Source organism: Citrus sinensis, chromosome 3 (genome assembly GCF_022201045.2).
Source record: "Citrus sinensis cultivar Valencia sweet orange chromosome 3, DVS_A1.0, whole genome shotgun sequence".
In the NCBI taxonomy this organism is placed as follows: Eukaryota; Viridiplantae; Streptophyta; class Magnoliopsida; order Sapindales; family Rutaceae; genus Citrus; species Citrus sinensis.
In genome coordinates this window covers 51,823,875-51,838,942 of record NC_068558.1, presented here as the reverse complement: position 1 = coordinate 51,838,942, position 15,068 = coordinate 51,823,875, and the positions used below count along the sequence as shown (strand labels likewise).

Sequence of the window (15,068 nt, the reverse complement as noted above, 5' to 3'; positions counted from 1 at the left end):
AATTAGCTCTCCAATAATCAATATGAAGCTTGCTAGGTTCTGCACTTCACCTACTGATCGTTTAAAGCAAAATGAAATTGTAGTCACTCAAATGTACCGTGCCAGTGCCACCACCAGTGCTTCTGTGAAGCTCAACTCTAAGTTGTCGTGGAACTCGCTCGCATATGACTCAGCTGCGAAACTCGGCAATAATTGGATGGAAATTCAAGGAAGTAACAACTGGGAAGGTTTACTTGATCCGCTTGATCAAAACTTACGAAGTGAGCTTCTACGTTACGGTCAGTTCGTTGAAGCGACTTATCGTTGTTTCGATTTTGATCCATCTTCTCCAACTTATGCCACGTGTAAATACCCCAGAAACTCTTTCCTAACGAGGTTGGGTATAGCGGAAACTGGTTACCGGATGACCAAGCATTTGCGTGCCACTTGCGGGGTTCACCTGCCACGTTGGCTTGATAGGGCCCCAAGCTGGATGTCGACTCAGTCTAGCTGGATTGGTTACGTGGCTGTCTGTCAGGACAAGAAAGAGATTGCAAGACTCGGGAGACGTGACGTGGTCATTGCTTACAGGGGGACTGCTACTTGCCTTGAGTGGCTTGAGAATTTACGTGCTACCTTGACAGCTTGTTGGCCTCCCGATGACGTTGCTACGAGTGTCCATCTTCGTCCCAGTACTCCCATGGTGCAGACTGGGTTCTTCAGCCTCTACACTTCCAGCACCGACACGTGTCCTAGTCTACAAGAAATGGTGAGAGAGGAGATCAAGAGAGTTCTCGATTTGTACGGTGATGAGCCACTCAGTATTACGATCACAGGTCACAGCCTCGGGGCTGCTCTCGCTACCTTAACAGCTTACGATATTAACTCAACCTTTAACAATGCACCAATGGTGACTGTCATTTCCTTCGGTGGGCCACGTGTAGGAAACAGAAGCTTTAGATGCCAGCTGGAGAAAAGTGGGACCAAAATTCTACGTATAGTAAACTCAGATGACCTCATCACTAAGGTACCTGGCTTCGTGATCGACGACTATGACGTGGCGAACAAGCAGGCAGTTAACGTGGCAGCTCTTCCAAGCTGGCTGCAAAAGCGCGTGCAGAACACGCATTGGGTCTATGCTGACGTTGGAAAAGAGCTGAGACTTAGCAGTAGAGATTCCCCGTTCCTCAGCAAGGTGAATGTCGCCACGTGTCACGATCTCAGTACGTATCTCCACTTGGTTAAAGGTTTTGTGAGTTCCACCTGTCCGTTTAAAGCCACCGCAAGGAAGCTGGGCAGCATCTGAATTTTCCTTTTTATTTTTCTTTTGGGATTGTAAATATCACAAGGAAGAGAAATTCTACAACACCTACGATATATACAACCAATTGATGTATGTATGATATGTGTAGTTGAATTTAATATAACCACCACATGTATGATGATTTTTTAAAATAAATATACACATATTATAATATTATTTGCTTATTGTATAACTAACATGGTACTTATGATATATTCTAAAATTTCTCCACAATGAGTGCTTAGTGGCTGGATAAATACATAATATTGGATTATTTTCAGTCCATTCCCATGTTTTGATCACTTTAAGATTGGAACAGAAAGAGCCTGGTTCTCACATGAGACTCACCATTTAGTCTCAAAGTAAATGAACAAATGATCACATGAAGGGCCATGGGGTAAATGATTTACGATAACTCAAATAATTAATTTTTATTGGTTTGATAATAATAACAATAATTAATTAGAAAATATATTATAAAATGGTATAATAAAATAAATTATTTTATAAGAAATTTAAATAATTATTTATTAAATTATAACTGATAAAAGAATTACATTATTATATTTCATTAAAAAAATACTTTATAAAAATAACTATGATTTAAATCTTTACATTTTACAATAAAAAAATATTAATTATGATCATTTAACTACTTTAAGAATTATAAAATATCAAATAACTGCCATCATTTTGCTACTATAACTTTGCAAAATCTTTCATTTAATTACTTTTTCGTTAATATTGTTGGTTGACTAGTTAGTTAATTGGTAAAATAAACAAATAGAAGTATCAAATAATAGAAATAAAAATTATTATTCTGCTCTTAAATAATGATGATTTTATAGATGAACTTTAATTTTTTTTATAAATAAATTGTGTTTTTTTAACAAAATAATCAGGAGTATTTTTGTAATTCGTTACTTTTGTAGTTACAATAAATTCAGGGTTATTCTTAAATTTATGATTGAAACTATTATTTAACAATTTAAGGGCATAATAAGGATGGGCACGATTTGATTCGATTCGATTCAGATAGAGATTGAGCAGAATCTATTAAAATCGGTTATTTTATAGAAAGAATCGAATAAGAACCAAATACAATAAATAACCAAACATGAACCGATCCGTTCAATTCCGTTCTTTTTTTCCTGTTTTGGGTATATTAAGCTTATTTTGAATTTTTAAATTTTTAGCTCATTGGGCCCATTAATTGAATAATTTTTCTTAGCAATTAGTTTATCATAATTTCATTATAAGTACTAACAATAAACATAAAGTATTCAAAACACATTTATTACTACTATCTTACTAACTACTACTAACAAAATATGAAATATTAAAATTTAAGAATACAAATGTAGACTCCAATGCTCCATCTAAATAAACATAAAGTTGTAAAGACAAATAAAAATAACAACCGTGTGTGAGCATGTCCATTGTAATCATTTTGCATAACCAATGAACATATAATGCATTTCATGTTTTAGTAAAATTACAAAAACATCTCGATTATTCAGCTTGGTTATTCGGTTCAATTGAGTGAACCGAAAATCGAACTGATATTTTGGTTTTTTTTCTTATAAATTAGATATTCATATATTTATAAGATTTAAAACTAGTCCAAACCTGAACGGAACCACTAGTTCGGTTCGGTTTTTCCTATACCTCGGTTTTTTTACCCAGTGCTAAGGCGTAATATAAAATTTTTTCTATTATTGACATCTCTATTTGTGTATTTTACTATAAAGGGTAAAATTAGGGATGAACAAATTCAGATACATATAAGATTCGGATCAATCCAATTGGACTTCGAATTGTTCGAATTAGTAAAAAAGTTATCCAAATGCAATCCAAACTCAAAACCAATCGGAATCCAATCCAAACATATTCGATCGGATGAATAGTTCAGATTAATTCGGATCATAAAATTAATATTTTACTAGTCAACTAACTGTTTTAACTAAAAAATATAAAATTGAAGTTTTTTACTAAGTTATAATAGAAAAATAATAAAAAACAATATTTCTTATACCTATTTAATATTTTATAATTTTTAAACCAGTGAAACAATAATAACACTTTTATCTATTTATAATGGGGCTTTTGTGTCCTTACATGCTCAGCACAAGGCTCATTCAAAGTTAATATAACATTCAGTGGCTGTTGGTCCGCAGAGTAATGGCTTTTAGTTACTTTAGCATCTCCATTAATACGCCCTCAAAATCAACATGATTAATTTTTCTGGAAAATTTTTCATCATTTGGGATCTCGATTCTTTCAACAACACGTGTTTAGGAAACGATGCATTAAAATTTCAGGCAATCCCTTGGACGGGAATATTATATACGAAATTATGTTTAATGAGACATTCACACTCTTCTCATATTGTACGTTATGTGTAGGGACGGAACAATGCTTTGTAACTTTTTAAAAAGAAAGGTAAAAAAAGTAAAATGTTTTCAAATGAACATTGAACTTTTTGAAGCTTTGACAACCCTATTCTAATGTAGAATTTCAGTTTTGGGGAACTTTTCAGAGTATATTGTTGTATTTCTTTTCTTCTAATGTTCATAATTTTTTACTTGAACTTCAAATTTTAAGTTACAAAAAATTCTTCTTTCAAAAAAAAAGGTAACCAAAACTTCTAATTTATGATGTATTTTGTCAGTTCCAAAACTAAAATGATAGTTCCGCCACTGACTATAGGATAGTAAGATGATAAAGAAAAAATAATAATAATCACAATAATTTTAAATAGAATTATTTCATATATATATATATATATATATATATAGAGAGAGAGAGAGAGAGAGAGAGAGAGAGAGAGAGAGTTGATTGGACTAGCTCCATTTGTTTTGCTGGTTCCTAAATAACACATTTTCTTTTTTGTGCCGGAACACAATAGTGTTTTAATGGACGGATTTGGAGAATGAATCAAAGGAAGGAAAAGAGAACAAAGAAGTGGAATGTTTTACATCGCAGCTGCTGAGAAGGAACCTCTGGCTTCACCTATTATGAAGCGAGCACCCTCATTTATTTCGTGTGGACATTGTCTTAAACTATATGGTTTAGTAATTGATTAAAATGACTATATAATTAAATGGTTAACAACATGTCCACATATATAAAAAAACAGGGTTATATTTTGCCTGTCCTCGTATGTTTCAACAAATTTTTGCTCATACCATAATATTTCAACAACTATCAGCGCACATCCTAATCAACAAAGTTCGCAGTTAAATTTGACAGAACAAGGGTAAAAATGAAAATGATGGTTTGCTCACATGATCCCTAACTGAAACCTGAAGCCCACAATAGAATTTCAATTTTATAACGAAATGCTATCATTTTATGCTCATCCAAATCAAAATGCAGACAAGTACACTCACCTCACCAGATCTACCAAAACTCATATTCCATGCCTCATCAAATTTATTTTTGTTTCAGTTTCATCCACCATCACCATCGTCAGTTCGTGACCGCCGAGTACAACTACTAACATCTATGCCCCCATGCCATAAAGCATCACCACACCGCTAGTTGCTCATGCAACAACCACAACACAAAGCCGATTGATTGATTTGAGTATAATTTTACTTGGTCAATGTTGTAATTGGAATTGATGGCGAAATATAAATTAATTTTAAAATTGATTAGCTGATTTGCTAGTTTTTGGGCATTCCAGCATAATGGATAAAATGATTTGGTGAATTTGATTAGCTATTTCGTTTGGAAAATTGGACAATTAGTTTGGTGCATAAGGCTTGGAAGATAAAAGACACGCGGCCAATCCAATCAAATAATCCAATAAAATTTCTTTTCACTTGCTGCAAGTAAAGAAGAAAAACTTGTAACAGACACACACTTCTCAGCTGTACCTTCATATTTCAGTAACAACATTGAAATAAAGACAAATAAATCTTTTACTCAAATAACTGATAATTCCGTCAAAGTTAACAATAAAATTTACTAATTAGGGTATGCAGTGATAGTTGTTGAAACATTAAGATTGGGGCCAAAGTTTCTTGAAAGTTGAAATATATGGGGGCAGGCGAAAAAATAATCCAATAAAAATATGATACTTCAATTTTTGACTTTGTAGTGCGGAGCAGTTTGCTAATAAAAGTCGGCAGAAACAGAGGGAATTGTTTGACTGACATACGGCGTGGCTAGGACCTCGGACTCGGAGCGCGTAGGCACGTGCGTGATCTTCTTTAAGGTTGAGCAGAAAGAGCACTTTTGATGGATCACGCAGCCCACTACGACCACAAGTACAAACCGGAAGGCGGCTCTTAAAGTCTTAGTATGCAGAATTTAAAACAATGTGAAACATGCAACAATAAATAATAACATGGTCCTGCGACGGTGAGTCTGTAACCTCTCCTGTTTGAATTTTGAAGAACGTGGTTACGAATTCGTCAATGCACCTTTAAACGACCCTCCGTCCCACTATCACTTCTTTGCTTCAATCATTTTCAGAATCATTTCAAAGTGCCAAAAAATGCCGCTGCATTAAAGCCCAAATTGATCAAAACGATAGCCGATAGGTCTTAGAACACACACTGCATCGAATTGCCGTTTCCGTTAGGACACCGGGATTCTGCCAATTATTCAAGGAAAACTGTAATGTTGCGTTTACTTTCTGGATTAAAAAATCGAAATCCAGAATCGAAATCATTGACAATGTTTACTTCGCAAAATAGAACCGGAAATCAGAATCAAAATTGTAGGTCCACCACAATTTAGGAATAAGGAATTTCTAAAATAACTATTTTACCCTCCATAAAAATTAAAATACCCATATTGTCCTCATTTATTTAATATATTATTTTAATTAATTCATATATTATTATTATAATTAATTAGTTAATATACTATTATAATAACTATTAATATAATCATTACTATTAATTAATATATTTGTTAAAAATATATCAATAATTATAGTTTTTGAATAAATAATCACAATAATTAATATATTTTTACAATAATAAATAATATAATTAATTAGTATATTATAATTAATTAATTAAAATTTTAACAATTAATATATTATTGACAATAATTAATAATAATAAATTTTAAATAAATATTTACTATAATTAAAATATAAAATAATAATTATGATAATAATTCATTAATTACTTTTTAGTAATTTGTTATAATCTAACGCATTTCGATTCTGATTCCAAAATAAAATAAATACACCAATGAAATTCCAATCCATTTCAATTTCGATTCCTTTAAGTCAAGAAAACCACTTATTCTTATTCTCATTTCTTATTTTCCATTCCAACTTATTCCAATTACTAACAAATAAATGAAGCATAAAAGTTTGGGTTACGTGAAGCCACTCAAGCCCACTGATTCTCGTGCCTATGGATAAGATTTTTGCACCCATTTGACTCGTTGGCTTTGAAATTTTACCTTTCATTTTTGAAAATTGGATTGAAGAAATTGAAGCTCTCCCATCTCACTCAAAATTAAAGCAATGTAACTAACCATTCTCGAATGTCAAGTTGAGATCCCCATTAAAATTATTCATAAAACTACCGATAACCAAATTAACCTTGCGGCTAATTATCACTATTATTATTGTTCATTCCTTTTTTTTTCAGTCAAACTTTTAATTACATATCACTAAATGAAACACAGCTTCACCCCTAAACAGAAGGAAACGAAGAATGTGAGAGAGAGATTTACAATCAGAAACTATATCGGTATACAATCTACACAAAGGATAAAAGGGGGAAAGATTATTCACGCTTATGAAGTTGCTCTATGTCTTTCAGTTGAGCTCTCAACACTGCATGCTCATGCCACATCCTCTCCAGCCGAGCTTCAACCATAAGCATCTCATCTTTAAGGTAATGCATCCGCCTCTCCAACCAAGGAATGGATTCAGCCGATCTTTGTCCTAGTCCTACTCCTACCCCAGCACCCATGTAATCCGGTGGAGAAGCCATGTGAACATGTTGGGGTCTATTTAATAGCACAAGTATGCTCACCTGAAAAATAAAATAAATAAACAACAAATTCTACTGTATAATTCCTGCCTTACACGACAAAAGGAAGCCAATCATTGACATCATTCATCTCACTGCCATTTCATTTTTCATAATTAACATTTTTGGAATTTTCTTATTCAAAATTACATACCTGCATCAGGAAGATCACGGCAAAAGCAATTACTAGGATCAATGAAACCCCGCTCTGGCGTTTCACAAATGAACAGCATTTTGTCATGGATTCTCTTAGCAAAGATGCTATGGCTGCACTGTCGACCAAATTTCCTTGCAAGAGATTGCCAACACTTTGGCTGGCATCCAATGAATCTGTAATTGGTAATGTCCTTATTCGGTGATCTGCATTGCATAACCTTTCTGAAGTTTCCCCAGTATTCACTACCCTTTCAGAATGGACATCATCGTTCTGAACTGTACTATAAGCAGGACCTCCCTCTGCTTCAAGCCAGTGGAAATACAATTAATTAAAGTCCTTAATACAAATACGCTACACTACCCATGTAACAAATCGTTCGCCCAAAAAAAAAAAAGTGTCTAAATACCACTATCTACCACAATCCAACCTTCCGGCTTTTCAAGGTTCTTCTGCTTCAACACATCATGGGCCTGAAAGAAGAGGTAATATTGATATTGTTTAACAATGTCCAAGTAAAGATGAACTGCAAATTCAAAAAAAAAAAAAAAGAAGAAGAAGAAGATAGTAATACCATGCCTATCCACATTGCATAAACATCTCGACATTCTTCCAGAGTAGACTGCACTATTTTTCCTGTAACCACAAATACCAACTAGAAGTAAATCCTAGTTTCAAGCTTCAAGGAAATGCACTGAACCATCTATTTTAGCAAGCAGGCAAACCAATATTCAGCAAGCCACAGCTACCTCCCGGCACCCCAAAAAAAAAAAAAAAAAAAAAAATCTAAAGTACATTTCCCTGATTGCAAATCTCAACAAGTTATTAAATAATTTGCTCAATTATTTACACTATGTCATACACATTAGAAAAATAAACAAATCAACATAACTATTTCACAATCATTACTTTCAGATATGAAAGTAGCTGTTGCCTTTCTTGTAATGAATCTAACTCATCAGACGGAAGCAATTCTATGGAAGTACACTGTGTCAAGAGTTGCAAGTCAAATCACAGTGCACTGTGAGAAAAGGAGGAAGCATAACATTCCAACGTAATTCAGATGAGCACAGCATCACACGTGCAACAGAACACGACAAGTAGGTGATATTAACAAATGAATAAGCAGTGGCAAACCTTTCCAGACAGTTTTCTTAGAAAATGCCACATTTACATATACCCGCAGAATGCAACCTTCTTTAGATCCACCATCATCTCTCATTACGTCCCAAAGACCCTAATACATGGAAGATGAGGCCACATTCATTGACAAAATCTAGTCGAATTCAGAGATCTTAAACTTGAAAGGAGAATTTTCAAAACAAAACAATCACGATGGCACTTTCAGAGAGTCACAAAGACAATGCTAGTCAGAAATTTAAGCTGCATAAAATATCGTTTATGCTGCATACCATTTGAAAAAGCACAAGCTTTCTTTCCCTGAAATCCATATATAATTTTTATTTGCATAATTATATATTAATTGAATACAAAAAATAACTATTCAAAAAAGTCTAACAATACAAAAAATGCACGGATGTTTGACACCAAACTTCAACTTAGTGGATATGTTTCAGTCCCAAATATACTTTTGATTTCTTGAGACATTGGTTCTATAATCTACAAAATAAACATCAAAATTATATTCTAAGCATGCTGGAAATAATTAAAGTTCATTTTAGATATGCCTCTATGAGAAAATAATCTCCATATGGTGCGACATTGATTTCTTGCGATGTATTTTAAGCATGATGGAAATAATTGAAGTTTCATTTGAGACATTACCTCTACGCGAAAATAATCTCCATAAGGTACGTCATGGACTTCTTGAGATGTCTCAATAACCAAATGACTGGGGAAAAAAGTCAGAATGTCAAAAGAATAAAAAACCAGTAACAAATCACCATCGTATATGACAAAAAGTATCTAGGATCAATTATTCTTGAAAATTTTAAGAAAATCAGAGATAATTAGGGGGTCACAACAAACAATAACAAACAGATCAGAAAAAGAAAAATTGGTGGAAAGAGAAAGAGAGAGTATGAAACTTTAGCTTTAAACTTAGCAAGGCTTCAGAGAGTTCAAAGACCGTGTATTATAATTTCTTCAATCCTGAAGCAATTTATGTTTATCTTTATTCAGATAACAATACAATAATGAGGAAACATGTCTTCAATTTTGGGAACACCAGGAAGAGATTCTACGTCCCAAAAGAAGGGAGTTGAATCTCATTGCGATTCCCAGTGGAAATAGAAAACAATAACAACTATGAAAAAAAGCTTTTCACAGAGAGAGACAAGTCCTCAGTGTACTCTACAGGGAAAAAAACAACATCACCCTATACGAATATACAAAAATGACATAAAATTGATGTCTTTCAAGTATATAAAGTTTATTATTAATATTGTTTTAAATAGCTGAGGCAAAATAATGTCAGAACACACATATGAATATACCTGTTTCTGTAGACTCGAAATTTCTGAGTCTCCTTGCAGCTACCAAATTTAGCACCTTATTGAAACACAAAAACTCTGTACTAATCAATACTGGAAGCAAAAAGAGTGTAACCTCTATAGACCATCTACCAATCCTTCATTCATAATAAAAATATAAAGAGATAAAATTAAAGAAAATATAAATCCATACCAAAATATACTTTTATTGGATGTTGAAATGACAAGTCACGGGAATACCCAAATTCATAATGTCGGTGCCACGAGGTGCACTTAAATTCTGAGATAAAAACAGGCGAGCAAAAGAATTGCAAAGTATAAAATTAACCTTAATTAATATAAAAATTCAATGAAGATCGAACCTAAAATATGCCCTTAGGAAATAATAATTTAATAATTCAGAGCAGATTACCTTTATCTCCACATTTTCTATGAAACGATTCGATAAAATTAACAGTGTCATCTGAGAAAAACAAACTGTAAAAATCCTCTACCTTCATCTGCAGTCCATTCAAGAAAAGAAAATCAAGTCTCCACCTTCCAATATTAATTTAAAATTATAGGATACTGTAAAACTTAGTACATGGCTACATGCATGATAATAGGAAAACATGACACTACCTGAAAATTGGTTTCTGCAACCTTTGTGTAACATTCTGGTACTGCATGTCAAACAGAGCCAGTTCAGATTAATAAGATGTAATAGAAGTGCCTGCCATCTTAAAGCAATTTGTGCAGAGTGATAAATGCAAGAAAGATAAAACAACTAAAACTAGCATGTTTGAGGGTTTGTTTGGCACATCATATTACATGGGACTACATTGCATTAGCAATGCAGTCCCATGTTTTCCTGTTCACATTATGGTGTATTAAGATACACCATAGTGTGAATAGTTCCGCATTAAATAAACCCGGGGGAGGGAGTGGGATTTGTGTAATAGGCACTGTTTACATTTGCTTTTTTTTTTAAAAAAAAATTTCTTTAATTAAAATAATGAATATAAATACAAATATATAATATTAAAAACTCAAATATATCTTAAAGTATTAGTTTAATATAAATATTAAAATAAAAATATATATAATACAATCCATATTACACCAAACATAGTATTGCATTACAGCTTAATACAATATAATGCAATACGGCTAATTCAATACAATACAATGAGTACACTCAACAGGACCCAAACCCTATACCATATGGCATGAGATATACAATTATTTCCAAGCCCATAACAGAAACTACTTCAGTATGCTTTACAAATTTGTTAATGCCACCTTCAATGTCCAATCCTTTCCTACATTAGAATGTCAATCATAACACAGAGAAACCATGATAAAGAGCCCTTTTTTCTCCATTTTGGGTAAAGGGTTATCAAACATCTCACTTTGGCATCTATGAAGACTCAAAAACTCCATGTGTAGGTGTCACCTTTAACCACCCATTACTAGTTTCTTCATCAACAGATTCCCGCAATTCATCTCAAGTACTAAACAACTTCTATTAATTCAATTTTAGTCCATTGAATGGTGATCAGTTTACAAACCTTAAAAAGTCTTGCTCAAAATTCTAAAGACTTAAAAGTTCATAAGTTCTCATAATTTCAACCAAAAGCAGGCTGGATAACTGATCAGTAATGGTCCAATGTCAATAGGCAATCACATAGGAACTAAAAAGCGATGAAGATCTTCACATGACCCATCTTCTAACAAAGCTCCTACATTAGCTGCTAAACAGTAGTGAACAAGGTTTGAATCAAATAATACACAGGCTCTCACAGAAAAGATCATCTTAAAATCCCAACAATTTAGCCTACCCCCAATTACCAAACAACCATCAAAATGGACCCTGCACCCATCATCTAGTTTGTCAATTCTAGCGTACATCAACAAGTTTCCAGAAGCCACTACAACTAAAACTTCAACACCCAAAAGACCTAATATTAACACCCTGCACCACTTAATCTAGAGTTGGCTAACACCATGGTGCAACACAAACTTCGAAAATTAAAAATAAAACAAACAAACTTTGAAAATTAAAAATAAAACAAAGGTACCAAAACAAGATATAGCAGTGTTAGTTGACTAACTCTTAGGCGCATCAGAATTCTCTATGTTCCATGACGAAGTCTTTATTGGATGCAAAGAGTCAGTATCTAAAACCGGTTCAAAATCCTGTTCCACATTATCATCTTGCATTTCCACAGGCGTCATTTCAACATTAGCAGGAAGCTTAGAGTCACTTGAGAGATCCTCTTCCCTGTATCAGAATTCCAATACAATAAGGAGGAGATTTAACAGGATCATCAAAACCAAAATAAATAACTTTATTTCAGCTTATAAAAGTACCTTATAATGGAATCTGATTTGGCGATGGGATCTGCAGAGCAGCAATTGACCTTTTCAATTACAACAGGTCCATTCTGTGGGCTGCTAGTTTCAGATGATGAATCCTGAAATATGATCACCAAGAAAAGAAAATTCAACTTAGTGAATAGTGATTCTCAATGTTCTACAGCACATGATATAACAAAAAGTGCTGTGCAAAATGTATCCATTGCCTGGAATCAATCATGAAGTACATTAAATATATACTTATTCCTTTATTACAACACAAACTCAGAATTTTCAAAGATCATTAATATAGTTGCACAATATAATTTCTATACTAAGATTTACTTAACAGAGCATGTCATTTTAGATGTGACATACATTATTCACTGCCTATCATCATATTGTGTACCATAAAACAGCCAGAAAACTATAGCAATAACAAAAGGAAATGGTATGAATCACCAACAGGCTGGTGTGGGGTAGGATTTCTCTCAAAGAACACCTCCAATAATTTCAAAACTCACACAGCCAATTATATTCCGTCAACTACCTGCTGTTCTGCACTTGCTAGGGAACCACTGCCATGCTGTAACCATCCATCAGTAATGAGCTTGAATGCTTCATCCCGGGACAGAAATGATGCAAAGAAGTACTGCCAGATCAATAAGTGGGTTTAGATTTTGCAGCTGTTAGCGAAATTTGGAGGTAAGCAAGCAATATTGAGGACAGAAACTTATAAGACATTTCCGAAAGAAATCAATATAGCACAAAAGGTAATGGTAAGAGTACCTTCTTCCCTGCAGCAAAAATTTCTATTGCATTAGGGAAGATGCCAGCTGTCTTCGCTCTTCGTACGGCTGTAACTTCATAGAATGGGATAATTTTCTGAAGCATAAACTCATTAGAAATTGCAAAACACGATTGATACTGCAATGTTGAATTGCAACTAGCAACATAACACTGAAACTTTGAAGTTACCTTTGTCTCAAATCCAAATATGTTGGAATAAAAGCAAATAAAATGGACAAACAGGTACATATGGCCCTACAAAAAGATAATAATTTGTAAGAATCAGGAAAGATGCACAATTAGACATTACAACCAAGTTAAAAAAAAAAAAAAATGAAAGAGTGTGACAGGCCAAAAATGATGGGAAAGAATTCCAAATGCCATCTCTGTACAAGAGGAGGAAGGTGGCATGACCACCTAAAAAATCACAGCACTGTAAAGTAACTATGAAGAAATGTAAAAAAATTCAGACGCAGAAGCTATTTTAAATAACAACATTACCTGAAGAAGGATACTCTCCTGGAATGCACAATTAAAATCTTGAACAAGCACCTAAATTTTAAAAAAAGAAGTTAAAAATTTAAACATGTTTTAGGAAATTAAACTGTAAGGAGAGCATGTTTTTCTGTTGACAGGAAAAACTATCACTCACTTCCTCAGATGGGAGACGAAACAGTTGCCGATACTCTTCACTTCTTAGCGTCACCGAAGACTGTAAAATAAAACAGCATATAAGATATGCATAATGTCAGTGAATAATCAAAATACTTTCAGGATAATAAAGAGGGCTTGTTCAAGAAAGAGAGAGATCTACCATCTAGTTTAACTGAGTTGATAATTTCATTTTCTTGAATATCAGCAGGTAACACAGAATATAATTCAAACAAATTAAATCACAAAGCTAACTATACCTGAACTTCAACGTCCCCGTTAGGGATTGGAGAAGTACTGAACTGGACATTGCGATCGGGTGGGTCGGCAGCGCACGAGACATTGGCAGACGACGTCGCTTCAGAGGTTGATCGTGAGGAAGACGGGTCCGTAGGTCCACATAAGTTGATCCTCTCTGTGCTCGCAGACACCAGTGCCATGGCGGCAATTTAACAGAGAGAGAAAAAAGATCTAGACCCTCTTTTTTTCTTTCCGAATACAGAATTTTGGACGATTTGTTGAAAGAGACAGGAAGGGATCTCCAAAGAAAGCAACACGCCGTGAACAAACGAACTGGTTGGTTTCGGCAACGGACAAAATAGAGGCACCGTCGGTTTGAGTCCAGTTTCAGTCAATTCATTGCCAAGGAACCGAAATGTTGACTTTTTTACACGTGGCCTTTTTGCCGAGCGGATAAAACTATCAACGGTCGACGGGTCACTTTTGCGTATTTCCTTCGCATTGCGCTGCGTTTGTTGGTGTGAGTGTGGGACCCAACCTTAGTCTGGCTCTGGTTGTGAAGTCAAGTCGGTTTTCCCAAACGGACGGCCCAGATTTTCCAGAACCTAACAAGGTCCGACTTTGGGCCGATCTTGGGTTATGTTCATGAACGCCTCGGACTATTCCAAAGATTTTCAATTGAATCTTTAGATTCTCGGCGACGGTCATACTTCCCTCTTTTGGACCATGGCCTGTGCAAGTATTTATTTATTTTTTTCATTGTTTCCGCTAATCACTATTATTCTAATGGTTTAGTTCACTGAATAATGCTTTTCACACTCCTTTAATATTCATATAACACCCTTTTTTCTTAATTATAATTTTATTATCACTGAAATTATATAAAAGATAAATTTAAATTTAAATAAACTAAAATATCCTTGTAAATCAAGAACCACTTGTCAAGAAATTTTAAAACCCAATATCTTGTAAGTAAAAATATCAAATAAATAATAAATAAAAAACAGATGGAAAATAAAACTAATCACACAATACAAGAATTTAAGTGAAAAACTCATATACTAGAGAAAAACCACGGCTGTCAAGGACAACAAGAGAAAATTCATTAAATAAAAGTCATTATAATCATTCCATTATTTTTTCTCTCACCTAAA

General features: G+C 33.8%; 2 protein-coding genes across 7 annotated transcripts; one reads left to right on the top strand and one right to left on the bottom strand.

Annotated features, from left to right (window-relative positions):
- Window positions 1–1,431, top strand: LOC102626919 (phospholipase A(1) DAD1, chloroplastic-like). The gene has a single exon (XM_006464774.4). The coding sequence runs from the start codon at window positions 23–25 to the stop codon at window positions 1,283–1,285; it is 1,263 nt and encodes a 420-aa protein (XP_006464837.3). The 5' UTR covers window positions 1–22; the 3' UTR covers window positions 1,286–1,431.
- A 5,410-nt stretch (window positions 1,432–6,841) lies between these two features.
- LOC102625753 (protein VASCULAR ASSOCIATED DEATH 1, chloroplastic) lies at window positions 6,842–14,613 on the bottom strand. Of its 6 annotated transcripts, none has more exons than XM_006464355.4 (18): window positions 13,935–14,601; window positions 13,676–13,735; window positions 13,525–13,575; window positions 13,213–13,278; window positions 13,024–13,119; window positions 12,785–12,886; window positions 12,250–12,353; window positions 11,991–12,160; window positions 10,519–10,559; window positions 10,310–10,397; window positions 10,091–10,177; window positions 9,901–9,955; window positions 9,230–9,296; window positions 8,582–8,681; window positions 8,019–8,080; window positions 7,854–7,917; window positions 7,445–7,749; window positions 6,842–7,293 (listed from the first exon to the last, which is right to left on the bottom strand). In XM_006464355.4, exons 1-18 carry the CDS (start codon window positions 14,112–14,114, stop codon window positions 7,042–7,044), a joined length of 1,950 nt encoding a protein of 649 aa, XP_006464418.1. In that variant the 5' UTR covers window positions 14,115–14,601; the 3' UTR covers window positions 6,842–7,041. The 6 variants fall into 6 exon arrangements, with proteins under 6 accessions (XP_006464418.1, XP_006464420.1, XP_006464419.1 ...); XM_006464357.4 differs by having other exon boundaries at window positions 7,875–7,917; XM_006464356.4 differs by having other exon boundaries at window positions 7,445–7,746; window positions 13,935–14,599.
- Window positions 14,614–15,068: the final 455 nt, after the last annotated feature.